Below are 16901 nucleotides of genomic sequence, written 5' to 3'. Positions count from 1 at the left end.
CTTTTTGTTTCTCTCAGGTCCTGCAAACAGTGGTCTCATTACCTCTTCTCCTTTCTTTGCAGGTAAGTACTGTGTATGTTTTATTGTTTATTTAGTCATGCATAACTAGGCAGTTAGGACCCACCTTAATTGGAGTGCTTTGGCGCAGTGGTGCGCTGCATACATCTTGGCCATTTATGTATGTATAAATCTCCAATGTTTTACATATATAGTAGTTAGTTATATCTCCTCTTGTTTTGCCTTGCATCTCTTGTCTTGTTTTATCTTCCCAGTTCAGTCCTGTCCTGCCCTGTTCATGTTTCCCTCATGTCTTGTGTACATGTTCTGCTTTCTGTCCTGCTCTGGTTCTGAGTTCTTCTAGTCTTGTCTTGTTTTCTTGTTAGGTGCCTGTTCTAGTCTTGCCTTGTTTCTGTACTGGATACATATCTACTGCAGAGCCTCCTTATCCATATCCTGGGAGGTCTGCATATTTTCATCTGCTCCTGGATCTGCACAAACTGCATCAAGGCCCTGGTATGTGGCCGCACAAACGCTGGTGCTCAACACCAGTGGGCATGTGGTTACCCTGCACCAGGCCCTGATAGTCCTTTCAACGCTGAGACTCCCACCATCATCAGGCACACAGGTGTCCCAGTCTTTGGACCGCCACCTGTGATAGGCACTTTAACAATTGCCTAGTTACATCACAATTAGGTAATGATAGACAAGAAAACAAGGTATATTTCACAGGCTGCCAGTCAACAAGCTTGGTTCACATCCCAATCAATTTCCATCATGTAAAATGCATTAGGCATTTATAAAGGTCACAGACAAACTCTTGCAAGATCCCTTCAGCAATTTAATTTTTTTTTTTAATTAGTACTGAAATGACTAACCAAAACAAATAACATTTACTAATGTAGTAACTTAGTATATAATTCTCATGTCAATCTTCTCAATCAGAACACTCCTGCTGTACATTTGCCTTGTATTATCATTAGTCATCATTATAGAAATTTGCTTAAAAAAGTATTTTATTTAAAGGGACTCTCCAGTTCCAGGAAAACAATCAGTTTTCCTGCCACTGCAGGTCCCCTCTCCCTCCCACCACCCATCCCCGGTTGCTGAAGGGGTGAAAACCCCTTCAGTGACTTAACTGAGACCCCGCCAATGTCTCTTGGCGGTGGTTTTCGGGTCGACGTCGCTCCTCCTCTTCATTACGTCAGCCGGAGGGGGAGACTGATCCCGCTCGCCGGCTGAGGAGACCTAATGTGCATTGGAGCTCTCCATAGGAAAGCATTGGAAATTGAGGAATTGAGCGACACTGGAGAACCTCACACAGCGTGAGGACGTCCAGCGATGCTCTAGCACAGAATACCTGTGCTATGAATCAGGAAGTGCCCTCTAGTAGACAGCCACTAGAGGAGGAGTTAACCCTGCAATGTAATTATTGCAGTTTATGAAAACTGCAATAATTACAGTTGCAGGGTTAAGGGTAGTGGGAGTTGGAACCCAGACCACTCCAATGGGCAGAAGTGGTCTGGGTGCCTGGAGTGTCCCTTTAAGCCTTAATACAACGACTGCAAATATAGTTTCCAAAAACTGCAATCATATTTGCTTCTTGTGTTTGACATTATGAGCATTTAAAAAAAACAAACAAAAAAAAAAACCCTTGCTGAAACTTGGATTAGCAGTAAGCGATTATAGAATAATAGTGAAGAAGAATGGGGATCTAGCAACACAGGACAAAAAAAGAATTATAAATAATATGCTGGTAACTCTACCAAGAACTAAATTATGAAGTTATTATCCACTCTTACACAAGTGTCTTAGAGAAGAGGCGGTACTATACTTGGTAAAGCCTTAAAGGGACATTGCAGGCACCCAGACCACTTCAGCTAATTGAAGTGGTCAGGGTGCACTGTCCCTTTTGCACTTAGTGCTGCAATGATATACAGTGTTCTACCAGCCAGCCACTAGAAGGCTTCCTGAGTCGAAACGCACCTTTGGTCCGGTACCGGACACTGGACGTCCTTACACTCTGCATGAGGACATCCAGCATCAGATTTGCACTGACTCAGAGGAGGGGGCGGAGCGTCGGCCCAGCACTGAGGGACATCGGCGGTGGGAAAAGGTAAGCAAGTGATCATCATTCTCCATAATTTTGGTCTATGGGATACTGCTCTCTCCTGGTGCTCCTCCTACCTCTCCCAGCGGTCTTTCAGTGTTTCTTTCTATGACTCTGCCTCTTCCCCCCAACCACTCTCTGTCGGCCTCCCTTAAGGTCCCCTACTGTTCTCTATCTATACCGCCTCCCTTGGCAATCTCATCAGTTCCTTTAGCTTCCGTTATCATTTCTATGCAGATACCATGCAAATCTACCAGCCCTCTCCTGATCTCTCTCCGCGCATCTTGACTCGTGTCTGACTGCCTCTCTGCGATTTCCAACTGGATGGCTGCTCACTTCCTTAAACTCAACCAGTCGAAACACAACTTCTGGTCTTTCCTCCCTCAAGTGTTGTTACTCCCATGTCTGTATCCCTCCAAGCCAACGGTGCCACCATCACCTCTACCTCGCAGGTGTTCTTTTTGACTCCAACCTCTCCTTCACCCCTAATGTCAGATCAATCTCCATCTGTTGCTTCCATCTCAAGAACATAGCGCGCATCCACCCCTATTTATGGTCAGATGCGGCTACGGTGCTGGTCCATGCTGTTGTTCTCTCTCGCCTTGACTACTGCAATCCCCTTCGCAGTGGTCTTACGTGTTCCCTGATTGCACCACTGCAAATTTATAATAAAAATTAAAAACTTCTTCAATTGTAACACAAAAGGCCTGGTATACTTATTATCTTGTTCCTGCGGACAAAAATACGTAGGCAAGACATTCAGAGCTTTTAAGGAAAGGATTATGGAGCACGTAAGATCCCCTAAAAATTGCCTCGAGACACCCATCTCAAGACACCTTAAGGAACACCATCAGGGTGATCCCAGTAATTTGAAGTTTTGTGGCTTGGAGTGAGTCAAGAGACGTGGAGATTATGATCGACTACTAAGACAGAGGGAGTCTAGATGTATCTTTAGGCTTAAAACATTACAACCTCTTGGTCTTAACGAGGGGTTTTCTTTTGCCCCTTTCATTTAATTCAATTTACCCTACTTAATTTAATTTAATATATAATTATGACTTTTTGCCCTTAGGAGGTTTACATATTTAAATAACATAGTAGCCATCACCAATGGGTTTTTGGATCTTGTAAGACCATCGGGATTACTGTGACCCTTGAATTTTATTTTTATTTTATTTTGTCCTTTTTGGTCTGTTTGTTTATTGTTTTTTTGATTGGTATAACTTTAATCTTACCTGCCTGTTTATTTTACAAGGTTTATATATAGTGCTCTAATGGGGGTTCTGGTCTTGATGGGATTTGCTTTCTGTATAGGAATGCCTCTCCCTCATTTCCTTATTTTTGTATCTTCTGTATAGTCTAGGGTTAAGCCCTGTTTCCCTCTCTGTATTTTTTTCCTGATTGTTCTCAGCAGGCTGAAAGTACTGTGTTTATATTTAATCTCTGTATATTAACCAGTTCTGTTGCAGGGGCCATAGTCACAAGGTAAAAGCCTGGCCATTAGTCCTCTCCAAAAACCAGTGGCAAAATTGCTTTCGTCACAAACTGTAAGATGCAGTATGTGAGGCAAACATTTAACACTGGCAGTTCCATAGTCCTAAAACTTCCTTTCCTTGAGGGACAACATGGAGTGTTCCTAAGATGAAATTTTCCACTTGAAAAGAAGGAAGTAGTGACTGAAAAAGGTGTTGCGGCAATCCTCACCTCAAAAACCTTTACTTGTAATTCTATTGGGACATTTGGGAAAGTGGTATAAGAAAAAAAAGAGTTTCCCCTATAGATAATTTCGCATACCCCGTAAGATACTGATTAATATTATAAATATACGTACCAATGCTTTTAATATACTCTCTATTACATTTTGTACAAATTTGATAATTACATCTTTTGTAACCAAGGATTGATTCCTCTACCCCATTATTTTTTTCTCCTTCCCTTTTTTTTAAAATTTTACTCAGATTTCTATTGTTTGAAATAGATTTTTCAAAAACTGTGCAATAAAAATAATCCCACAGAGCCGGCCCAGTCGCACGCATCCCTCGGAGCCGGACTCCAGGCCGCACGCATTCCCTCGGAGCCGGACTCCAGGACGCATGCATCCCTCGGAGCCGGACTCCAGGACGCATGCATCCCTCGGAGCCGGACTCCAGGACGCACGCATCCCTCGGAGCCGGACTCTAGGGCGCACGCATCCCTCGGAGCCGGACTCCAGGACGCACGCATCCCTTGGAGCCGGACTCCAGGACGCATACATCCCTCGGAGCCGGACTCCAGGACGCACGCATCCCTCGGAGCCGGACTCCAGGACGCACGCATCCCTCGGAGCCGGACTCCAGGACGCACGCATCCCTCGGAGCCGGACTCCAGGACGCCCCTTTTCTTGCGCACCGGGAAGTCATTACAGTTCCCTTCACTTCTTCCTGGCGCACAGAAATCTGCACAAGGCTGAGGAGACCGGAGGAGGGGGAGTCTGGAACAGCATCAGCTGCTCCCATCAGCCGCAGCTAGCCCCCACTAACCTATTGTAATTTGCTTCTGCCCAGTCCCACTGGACCCCAGGGAAGCCACCCCCTCCACCCGAGCCCAAAAAGGTTGGAAACAGGCTTTGTGTCTGTGTATTGGAGTGTGTGTCAGCATGTATGTTTCTGCCTGTCTGACAGGGGGGGGGGGGGGTCCTGTCTGTCTGGAGGTGTGTGTGTCTGTTTGTCTGGGGGGTGGGGGGAGGTGTCTAGTGTGTCTAGTGTGATAGTAATATACTAATTGAATTCAATTCTGCATGATTTTGCAGTAGTCTGTGTTGTAAGGACAGATCAATTTTGACATTGGCTTGATGATCCTTCTTCTGGGAAAAAAAAAAATATATATATATATATATATAAATAAATAAATGATAGTACCCACTGCCATTTATTCGCTAAACCTTAAAGTGTGGTGAACTGAAAACAGAATTACAAAATTAGGCTAAAATAATCAAGCTGGGACTATTGCCATTTTCATTTCTTCAAAACGACTATTCTTGAACACATTCTGCAATCTAGGTTACATTTCACAACTATGTGTTAAGTGAATAATATTTTTTTTTAATTTTGTTTCTCAATTTTATAACATGACAGGAGGCTTCGTATTTGCTTAAGTCTCTCTTTACTAGAACTCCACAGCAGCACAGAAAAACAACCAATCAGAAAAAGTTAGGTACTATAAAACTCCCCTCCCCATGCATCATTCCCTCTTTCTTTGCTGCTCCGCATCAGTACAGGTCAGAGTACCACTGCCTCCTGCTAATATTAGTTGGGGGCTTTGGGATTGATTCATTTATTTATGTTCAGTATTTATATTTAATCTGTGGGGGAATTTACTATTTTCTATTTGGAGTACTGGATTCACTTAGGATACGGTTAGTTTTGACCGCACTTTTGCTTGCATAATTTCATTCTCGAATGAGACCACTCACCAGGTAGGTCATGAGGTAACAAAAGGAGCCTGCTCGGTTCTTCTACGGAATTTGTTGTAGACTTAGACGCATTACTTGAGGTTGGAAATTTGCCTGCAAGGCCACGTCACCTGGTGACGCTGGCACAATCGGAGGAGCCATCTTCCACACCAAGGGTCGAGACCTGGTTGCAGTTTTTCTCGCGATCCTACAGCCACAGAGGACCTTCGGTATTTTACAGGGAAGTGACTAATAGGTCAGCTTTGCAGTTCATGGACCGGCTGCTAGGAAACAGGTCGCAACCCCACGTACAATGGATAACAGTGGAGGGTGTGTTTCCCGTATTTTGGGGTACATCGACAGCTGGCATCTTCACCGATCCGTCTACTGTCACTTCTCGCAGTTGGAAGGCCTATTTGGGATTGATCTAGTTATCTCCCAGAATAGGTACTAGCGAAACAAACAGCGTTGGATTTGTTGCCTGCGCGTTAAAAAATTGTTATATTGTTATTTTCATGTTATAAAATTGTGGATTATGCTAGCTTTAGTGTACCTATAATCTTAATTTTATTAATGACAGGAGGCGAGTATTTCCCACCCATTCTTATCCCTCCCTTGTTTAATTTTATAGTTTGCGTTCATCAGGTACATATGCAACTCTGCTTGTTGTCTCTGCTACCTGTCACTTGTTCTTGAGTCCGTTTTCCAAGGTAAGGGTTGGGATCTCTGTATATTATGATATTTCTGGTTGTTACACTGGGATAAATCATTATCATACACATTGTATACTTGCCTAGGTCGAAATTCTGTATCTGTTGCTTGTGGAACTTTAACCTGAGTAAGTGTACCTGGAGAATTGAAAAATGATAAAGTAAGTTCCCTGCATTTAATACAAATCTAAATTACAGATCACTTTTTACCAAACTGTTTATTCCTCAAGATAAATAGAGGCACCTCAGCTGATATATGTACAAAGTCAGGCAGAATGCTCTCATGAAGGAGTGTGTCTTTCTGTTTAACCCCTTAAGGACACATGACATGTGTGACATGTCATGATTCCCTTTTATTCCAGAAGTTTGGTCCTTAAGGGGTTAAAGGTCCACACCATAGCTGATAAGATCATAACCTACAGATGTGACTGCTTTTAATCTTTACTGTGAATGCAAATGTATGAAATTGTCTTCCTTCACAAATAATGTCTACTTAAAACGAGCAACATCCCACTGTATACAACTTGGAAAATCACAAAAATGACAATGTATAGTAGGCAGATCAAGTTTTCTAATCCCATTCAGAACAATAAGATGTTCGAATTAATGATGCAGCATGCATATAGATTTTTAGCTAGCTTATGTGTTGTCTCCACTGTGGGGATGTCCTCAGTGAGCCAGTGAGGTATGTCTGCCTTCCTGTTCTTTTTTTATAGATGCACCCCTGTCAATGAAAAAAACCTCCGGAACTAAAGGGACAGGGGTGTCCGATGTCGTATTTTCAGTAAAGTAATGCATCCAAGTGTTAGTCCAGTCTTGTAGAGCCCCTGTGTTTGTAAGTACTCAATTCACACTTATTTCCATATATTCCTCAACCTTACTGTACTACCCTGTGTGTCTATATACTTTCCCTTAGGACGGAACACATATTCCATATAGGGGTGGGTCGCCTAAATGGACCCAGAAGCAATCCACACAGGAGCTAGGTTTTATAGCTCCTTGTTTGTGAGTGTTTTATTTATAAATTCCACTTTATCATTACTATATTTTTATTTATAAACTGCACCATGTGGTATTATTTGTGTCTATTTTAGGTCTGAAAAATCGTAACTTTGTTAAACTACCATAACCACTGTTATTAAGGTTATTTAGGTAAACCTTTCGTATTTAACCCCTTAAGGACCAAACTTCTGGAATAAAAGGGAATCATGACATGTCACACATATCATGTGTCCTTAAGGGGTTAAAAGCGCTACACTTCTGAATCTTTTATAGTTTAAGGATTATCCCCTTTTTAAAAATAATTAAATAAATCAGGATTAAAAGCATTCAGCAGGATGCACACTGCAAATTATAAACCAAAGTACCTTCCTGTTTCACTAGTCTATTTGAGGGTTTCTGAAGTCTCTGACCAAGTATAGTCCTGGTTTCTAACCTTCTAAAGGTCTTTGACCCATTTCTAGTAAGGATTAATATAAAGAATAGCACTATAAAGGTTATCATTTAAATATGTAAAATGAGATTTTTACATCCTGATGAATCACTTGTCTACTCCTTGTTTCACTGGACACAATACTTCATATTTTGCATAACTCTCTTGACTAGAAACTCCAGCAACACAGATCATAAAACAGAAACCAATCAGAAAAAGATAGTTGCTACGTAAAAGGCCCTGTCAGCCTTTGCTGCTCCTGCTGTGCACAGATCAGAGTACAATGGTTTAAATCAAGATTTGAGTTATGTAATTTCTTATAAAAAAAGTTATTTAAAAAAAAAAAAAAAAGGAAAATAAGTTTGAGGATCTATTTGAAAAAGGTTTTATTTATGTACTTTTTATCCCCTGTGCTAGACATCTGTTGACCCTTTGGAACGCACATTCGTTCCAATTAGGGAGGAAGTATGGAGGGGAGAGAGCGGAGGTGCTTTCATGGGAGGCTCATATATCCACACGTACTATATGGTTTGATGCAAGTAAACCAATGGAATGCAGGGTGCGTTCCAAGACAATGATGTCACAGAAGAGAGCCACGACGCAGGAAAGTGGAACGCAGGCTTGCGTTCCAGGAAGACGCGTCATGTGATGGGTTTGTTGTAGAATTATTAGGCCTCATATAAAAATTGTCTTTAGGCCTCATAAAAATTGTCTTAAAGAATGCTGTGTCAGGAGGAAGTGTGCGTCAGTGGAACAATGAGTTTCTGTTTAATGAAACATTGTTCCAACTGAGCTACATTTTGGTCCTAATAAAATATGTGTCAGCTGAATCATAAAATGTATGTTTACTAAAAGAACCTTGAAAACTAACTTTGAAACTAATAATGCCAACTACTCAAAATTGTTGCCAAAGCCCCCCTCCCATCAAGGGACACCTCGTGCTAACGGGATGACACTTACACCTTGTGTCCACTCTCGTGACAAGGATGTCACCACCTCTTGATGGGAGGGCATTTAACTAACCACTTAACACCTAAACCAATTATTAATGCATAAATCAATGTTATCTCTGACAATGCTTATGATGTAATTGTGCTTTATAAGGGTCTGCGCACCCACTTTTTAACAGATGCCATTAAATTTTCTCGAAGTTCTTTCATTTAACCTGAACCTCGTGTCTCGGTGTGAATTTACTTCAGCGTGCATGCAATTTTATTATTTTTAATTTGGACAGGAACAGATAGTCATTCAAACTTATTGGTTTGCATAAAATAATCTACTACAATTTGGCGCATCAACGTGAGGCTCTGGGTTATGACCTATCGGACAGCTGTCCAAGAAGACCCTGGGGGGGTTAATCCTGGGGGACGGAAGGAGCCTGATCACCTCTGAAATACACGGTAGAGATTGCTGCAGCACCTAGCCGGTATGTTCCTGCCCCCTGTGATTTACCTGTCCCAGTGTCTGAGACTGCTTCCGAGGGGACATCAAAGTCAGGTAATTACTTGCCCAGAGACCTTGTATTTTTAATTTGATACTTACTTTACCTGCAACTGTTGGCTGTTACCTGGGTGTGTTTGAATTGGTTTGTCTTTAGCTTAGTACCCGGGTTGAGTGATTGCCTGTTTACCCCTTTTAGGAGCCACGTGGCTGTGGCTGTAAGGAAAGAGGGGGTGGATCTGTTGAAGTTTTCCTGGGGGTCCTCTGTTACCTGTTTACCTCTTTTAGGTGCAGAGTGGCTACGGCAGTAAGGAAAAAGAGGAGAGGGGATCTGTGGAGGTCGGTGTAGACTCACTGCTTCCTGGGGGTTCCCCATAGTGTCGCTTTGACAGCTTAGCTAGCCTCATTGGACACTTCTTTTTTTCTGCTTACAGAGAGGTGGTACACTTCAGCCTCGAGCGCTGAGGCTGGTAGTAATTCCAGTTTTTTCTTTTTGTGGCGTGTGGATTCGGGCAGGCATTGCTGTCTCCATCACCACGTGGTAGTGATACTTGCGGGTGGGTCTGCAGGGGCACTACGGGAGTGAGGGGAAGAGGTGGTTACGAACCACTGTAACTAAGGAGGCGTACGGGACTCGGGACGGTGTTTGCTGTTTTCCGTCGCCGCCAGGTAGTGCGGCTAAACTGCATTCCCCGAGCGGGGACACTACGAGGTTGAGGGAGGTGGCTTCTGCCACACGAGTAAAGGAAAGGGATTACTGTTTGAACTGTGATGCATGCACTGTATTTTATTTGAAATGTTGTCTTAATTGTCTGTCACACTGATTCCTGTGCTTACTCTTATCTTACTCTCTGTATTATTTACTCTTTCCCCTTCTATTTTCTCTTTGTTGAGAGAAGTGATTGGTCACACACTTCTCACCACGCTCCAATCCGCGGCTACCTCGGGTAGGCGGAATTAGTGACTAGTCTACGTTTTGGGAAGACGTACGTAGGAACCCACTCTTACGTAGCAGTCGAGTACTGTAGACATTCTTTTCTCTCTATCTGGGACGCCTTATATAGGGAGGATGGGTCAGAAGTTAGATAAACCCAGTAAGGGTTGGTTAGCATGTGATCTGTTTGAAGATAGAGAAGGTGAAGAGATGGTTAAGAAAGTGAGTAAGATTGCCAAAGTATGTGGAATTACCGTACCTCCGTGCGGCAGATTGCAGCCAGAGAGCTGGCGTAAGTTACTGACAGAAAAGAAAGGCAAGCTGGCAGACCATGATTTAGTCCGTACAGCAGAAGCTTGGTACCGAGTAGCAAAAGCTATTCAGCAAGAAGGATGGATTGAGGAAGAGGTTGATCACAAAGGTTTAAGATTGTATGTTTATTATAATAATTGTGTTACTGGGAAATTCTCCCAGCCAGCGCCCTATTATGGCCCCAGGAGGTGACCACTCCCATCATCCTGTCAGTAATGACCGAAATGTAGCTGACCACGGTCACCATCCCTGGTCCCCACCCTACCCCAATCTTAAATGCTGTGGGGTTTTTGTATTGCTTGTTGGCCGATTTAGGAGCCGGTACCACCCTGATAGAGGGTTGGGGTTTTGTATTGTGTTTCACTATGATTATTACTGTGTTATGGTAGACCTGACTGGATCAGGGATTATTTCAATTATTGCTATAGTATGGGTACCCTAGGTGTGGTGTATTGTCTAAATGTGTTTTTGTGTCTCTTTGCTCGCAATAATTGTAACGTAACTGTCCGGCACTGGCACTGACATGGTTAACCTTCATGCCTGCAGTTTCTCTCGTTTCTCTCTCTCTCTCCCCCCCTCCCTCTCTTGCTGTGACGTACAGGTTTGGGGGGGAGGAGGGACATGCGGTCTGTGTTCAGTGAAGTTGTTCAGAGCTACTGATAAGAGTTAGAAATTGGATTTTTGCTAGAAAACATTCTAATTGTGTATTTTGTTATTTACATAGAAGTTGATAGGATGGTTAAGGAGTGATGTGTCGTATAAGAGGTTTCTAGGGTTTGTATATTGTTATTGTTGTTGCCATTTATATGACGCCAACAGATTCCGTAGCGCTTTATATATATATATATATATATATATATATATATATATATATTGTGTTTTGTGATAAGGCAGAGAGTGGGAGTTTAGCTCCGTGTGGATTAATGGCTTTTGGATGATAAGGTAAATTGGTTGAATTCCGTGAGTTTATTTTGCATCATGTTATTTTAAAGTACATGTTTCTAGAGACAGCTTTACGGGCTGTTAAATGCATAATGTTTTCAACTGTCTTATTTAACCTGCCAGGTTTGTTTATAGTTTAGTATTTCATTTTGCAGAACAGAATGTTGCTTCTCTGATTTATTTTATTAGCTATAATATAGTGTAATGTTGAAACACCCTAAAAGAAAATGGCTCCTAGTACAAAAGGAGGTTGGCCCTGCCAGTCCCGTGACCTCCACCTAATTACCATTATCTACAGTCACGTACGCTCCTAAGGTGGCGTCACTTCTGCCCTTACCATGACCTCACCTCCGGTCTCTTCCTTTCCCACACATATCATGGTCGTCACTTCCACCCTTCCTTCCCCGCCCCTGTCATGGCTGTCTCCATCATGAAGCCTACCCCTATCATGCTCATCCTGTCTTAAGATATAGCTATTTATAAAGTGGTAATACAGTTAAAGGATTGGTCTAAAAATGTTTTGATCTAATTGAAAAGGAACCAGAAAACATTATAAGCCTAACTATTTACAAATGGAATAAGGATTTAGATACTAGCATAAACTATGAAGGTGGGAGTGTGCTCCAATCTGTCTTTATTGGAAAATGATAGCCTCCAAGATTCAAAAACTGATTAACATAAATTTTGATGTAAGCCCAGATATTTTATTATTGCATATACATTTAAGTTGAGATTTTGGACATTATAATTCCAGAACTGTTACTAGCAGCAAGTGCATTAACAGCCAGAAACTGGAAACCAAAAAAGGTAAATTAATGTATAGCTATTTATAAAGCTTAACAAAAATCTCCATTATCTTTTTAATTTATCTTGCAGAAAAACAATGTTATTTGTCCATTTTGTATGTTTTAATACATTATCAGTGAAGAGTAAAATAAGTTTTATCCCCTTCGCGAGACATAAAATTGTGATAATGTATATTTGTGATGTATGTAAGAATTATATTTTGAGATATTTGAGATATTTTGTCAAAAAAAAAAAAAAGGAGAGAGTCAGGGATAGCGTCTGTCTCCACAGGCAAAAGTCTGTTGTGGGAGATGTAGTGGGTTAGCCACTGCGGGATACCCACGGAGTGAAGCGTTCAAGGCCTGTTCAGACATATGTGCTTGTTAGCCTTTTATTATTTTTCTATAGGAAAAGCATAGGGTCAGTTAATAGTTGTTGTAACTGGGCTATTTACGGCCTCCATAGCGGAAGAGAATCCTACCTGCCTCCTCATTTCTACCTGGTCTTGAATGCTAATGGATCCTTATTCCCCCCCCCTCCCCCCATCAGTCCTATAGATCTCCTCACCCTTATCCTCTCCTTTACCACCCTCCCCCTCCGATCCATTTCTCCCGTCCGCTCTTCCTCCCTTCCGCTCATCCACCACCCTGCCCACCTCCACTGCTACATCACCTGTCTGCTCCCTTACCTACCCACCTCCTCTTACTCCTTCCACCGATCCCTCCCCTTCGTCTGTCTCCCCTCCTACTGCTCCTTCTTCTCCTCCTCCCTCATCTCCTGTCCTTCCTACTCCACCTTCTCCTCCTCCTCCCTCATCTCCTGTCCTTCCTACTCCACCTTCTCCTCCTCCTCCCTCATCTCCTGTCCTTCCTACTCCACCTTCTCCTCCTCCTCCCTCATCTCATGTCCTTCCTACTCCACCTTCTCCTCCTCCTCCCTCATCTCCTGTCCTTCCTACTCCACCTTCTCCTCCTCCTCCTCCCTCATCTCCTGTCCTTCCTACTCCACCTTCTCCTCCTCCTCCCTCATCTCCTGTCCTTCCTACTCCACCTTCTCCTCCTCCTCCCTCATCTCCTGTCCTTCCTACTCCACCTTCTCCTCCTCCTCCCTCATCTCCTGTCCTTCCTACTCCACCTTCTCCTCCTCCTCCTCCCTCATCTCCTGTCCTTCCTACTCCACCTTCTCCTCCTCCTCCTCCCTCATCTCCTGTCCTTCCTACTCCACCTTCTCCTCCTCCTCCTCCCTCATCTCCTGTCCTTCCTACTCCACCTTCTCCTCCTCCTCCCTCATCTCCTGTCCTTCCTACTCCACCTTCTCCTCCTCCTCCCTCATCTCCTGTCCTTCCTACTCCACCTTCTCCTCCTCCTCCCTCATCTCCTGTCCTTCCTACTCCACCTTCTCCTCCTCCTCCCTCATCTCCTGTCCTTCCTACTCCACCTTCTCCTCCTCCTCCCTCATCTCCTGTCCTTCCTACTCCACCTTCTCCTCCTCCTCCCTCATCTCCTGTCCTTCCTACTCCACCTTCTCCTCCTCCTCCCTCATCTCCTGTCCTTCCTACTCCACCTTCTCCTCCTCCTCCCTCATCTCCTGTCCTTCCTACTCCACCTTCTCCTCCTCCTCCCTCATCTCCTGTCCTTCCTACTCCACCTTCTCCTCCTCCTCCCTCATCTCCTGTCCTTCCCACTCCACCTTCTCCTCCTCCTACTCCTCCCGTCCCTCCTACTCCACCCGCTACTCATTCCTCCATCTACCCACCACCATATCTATATCCTTTATATGCTTCCTCCCTTCTTAATCCCTACCCATCTCCTCCGCCCTTCTCCTACCCTTACCCCGCAACTCCGCCCTATTCAGCCACTTCCCATGTACCTTCCATTGCCACACCCCCTACCCCGATCACGCCTACCCTGCCTCAACCTGCTCAGGTCGTGCCCACATCCAATATGGTAGCCCCCAGTGGTGTGGCACCTCTAGTGCCAGTCATAATAATTCTTGCTCCTCTTGATATTAATTCTCTATTGTATCCAGCAAAACCACCTTACCTCTCTAAGACATTTCCGTCCACAGACAACTCTGCCTCTACCTGACATCATATTTTTAAGAAATGTTACTCCGGACACTCTTTTGCCACTTCCCAGGGGGGAATACCACACTATGAAAAATAATTATTCAGACTGGTGAAGGTACACCTCATCATGACAGACCTGGTTTGGGGACTCTGGAAGTAAGACACATGTGTCATCACTGGAAGGTGGCTGTCCCTCATTTTTTTTTCTTCACTAAGTCCCCAGAAATCTCATAAAAGGAACTTGAATAGCAGCTCTCTACAGAGGGGGGAGGGGGGGGGTCAACAAGAGAACTGTGAATGAACAGACAAATACCCTCAATCCCACACAGAAATAGGTGAGGATACCTCTCCTACTGCTCTTCATGGTTGCTTTGAACAGATGAAAGAGGAAACAAGACACCTCTCAACAGTGCATGCAGTAGCTTTGCCAGATCCTGACTCCACTCTGTTTGTGGATAGCCTTAGATTTGCGGATGAAGAGGGAAGGTACCAAACTGGATTTGCTGTTGCTACAGAAGATCAGGTACGTCAAGCATCTTCACTTTCCTCACCCACATCTGCTCAAGACGCTGAATTGACAGCCTTCTCAGTGGCATACAAGATGTCTGAAGGAAGACATGCTAATATCTACACCGACTCAAGATATGCCCTGGGTGTGGCACATGATTTTGGATCAATCTGGAAGACAAGAAGATTTCACACAGCAACTGGCACGCCAGTTAAGCATAGCACGGCTATTAAGAAGTTGGTGGATGCCCTACTCCTTCCAGAAGAAGTGGCCATACTGAAGGTGAAGGCCCATGGAAAACTGAATTCAGAAGAAGCACTACTCAGCCGACCAAGCTGCCAAACAAGCCGCAAGTGCACCAAGGGAAGTGGACAGAAGGGTGTCCGCTAAAGAAACTTCTATATTCACCATGAAGATCCTATCTACAGATTTCAAGCTCCTGAAAGAATAACAAGCAGCTGCTGACCCTGAAGAAATGCAAAGCTGTACAACAGAAAGGGGCAACCCTTAGAGACGGGCTGTACTCCAACACTCAAGTTCTGTTTACCCAAAAACATGTACTGGGCAATGGTCCAGTGGGCCCATGGAGTTTTATACCTATCCAAGACCCTCATGAACTCTTTGATCTCTAAATACTCTGAAGCACCTATAATTACTCCTCTGATCAACAGTTACTGCGGATCCTGTGTCATCTGTGCCAAGGACAGCTCAGGCAGAAGAGGAGGAGAATCCTAAGCATCTAGCTAACTCTCAATATCCCTTTCAAGAATCCAAGTGACTATATCCAGGTGCCAGAGAGTTGCCGGTTCAAATATGCAATATTTATAATAGACATTTTGTCAGGATGACCAGAGGCCTAGCCGGTCATCAATGTGACAACCAAGACCATATACCCAGTAATGCATCGTGAAAGTTGCAGAGATCACTCAAGTGGGTTCACCATTCCAGATTCAAGACTCTCTCTGCAACATGGGAAGTAACATTTGTTGATCTTGACAAACCTTTGATTCTAAAGGAAAAGTTACTTGAAAAGATGTCAACAAGTAGGTGTTTTGATGGCCATAATAACGCCTGACCACCTGCCATCGATGGAAAGCCGGGGACCCCAAAAAGTAGACCTCGTGAAGCTAAAGAGATTCAGACGCCAAGCTTTTTCAGGATTATCTGCCCATCTTGAGTTTGTGGTGATATCAATATTGACTAAATGATTTAAGTCCACCTACACTGACATAGCATGGGACAGGTTTCATACTATGATGAATAAGTAAATGTACCCTAGCCAAGGTTATTATGTCCATACACATAATACATGACAAGGTACTCTTGACACACCACATTCATTCAAAAAGGAGCACCCCTGTAAAAGACAGGTTGGCCTGTACATATATATATATATATATATATATATGCCATAGGTGTACCCAAGGGGGGTACCAGATGATTTCACAGTAAAAGACGAGGGTTGAGTCCACAACCATCACTGCTAATGATATTTTGTACTATATTTATTACATCCGACTGCACTTTGCAATAACACCAAGTTAGTGGTCATGGGGTTTATGTGTCTTTGGGTTAACAAGTCTTCTGATATTAACAAATAAAGTTTATCTTTTAGTAACTAACATTTTAAGGGGGGACTGTTGTAGAATTATTAGGCCTCATAAAAATTGTCTTAAAGAATGCAGTGTCAGGAGGAAGTGTGCGTCAGTGGAACAATGAGTTTCTGTTTAATGAAACATTGTTCCAACTGAGCTACATTTTGGTCCTAATAAAATATGTGTCAGCTGAATTATAAAATGTATGTTTACTAAAAGAACCTTGAAAACTAACTTTGAAACTAATAATGCCAACTACTCAAAATTGCTGCCAAAGCCCCCCTCCCATCAAGGGACACCTCGTGCTAACGGGATGACACTTACACCTTGTGTCCACTCTCGTGACAAGGATGTCCCTACCTCTTGATGGGAGGGCATTTAACTAACCACTTAACACCTAAACCAATTATTAATGCATAAATCAATGTTATCTCTGACAATGCTTATGATGTAATTGTGCTTTATAAGGGTCTGCGCACCCACTTTTTAACAGATGCCATTACATTTTCTCGAAGTTCTTTCATTTAACCTGAACCTCGTGTCTCAGTGTGAATTTACTTCAGCGTGCACGCAACTTTATTATTTTTAATTTGGACAGGAAAAGATAGTCATTCAAACTTATTGGTTTGCATAAAAT

At 43.3% G+C, this 16901-nt stretch overlaps 1 protein-coding gene across 1 annotated transcript in view; it reads right to left on the bottom strand.

Moving 5' to 3' along the window:
* Nucleotides 1-16901, bottom strand: part of LOC134587017 (cytochrome b5 reductase 4) — a 267126-nt gene that overhangs the window by 170670 nt on the left and 79555 nt on the right. Inside the window, exon 5 of the mRNA XM_063443061.1 lies at nt 6331-6385. Coding sequence (XP_063299131.1) covers nt 6331-6385 — 55 coding nt within the window. The remainder of the gene's footprint in view (nt 1-6330; nt 6386-16901) is intronic.

The sequence above is a fragment of the Pelobates fuscus genome, chromosome 2 (genome assembly GCF_036172605.1).
Source record: "Pelobates fuscus isolate aPelFus1 chromosome 2, aPelFus1.pri, whole genome shotgun sequence".
Lineage (NCBI taxonomy): Eukaryota > Metazoa > Chordata > Amphibia > Anura > Pelobatidae > Pelobates > Pelobates fuscus.
This window is presented reverse-complemented; position numbering and strand designations above follow the sequence as displayed.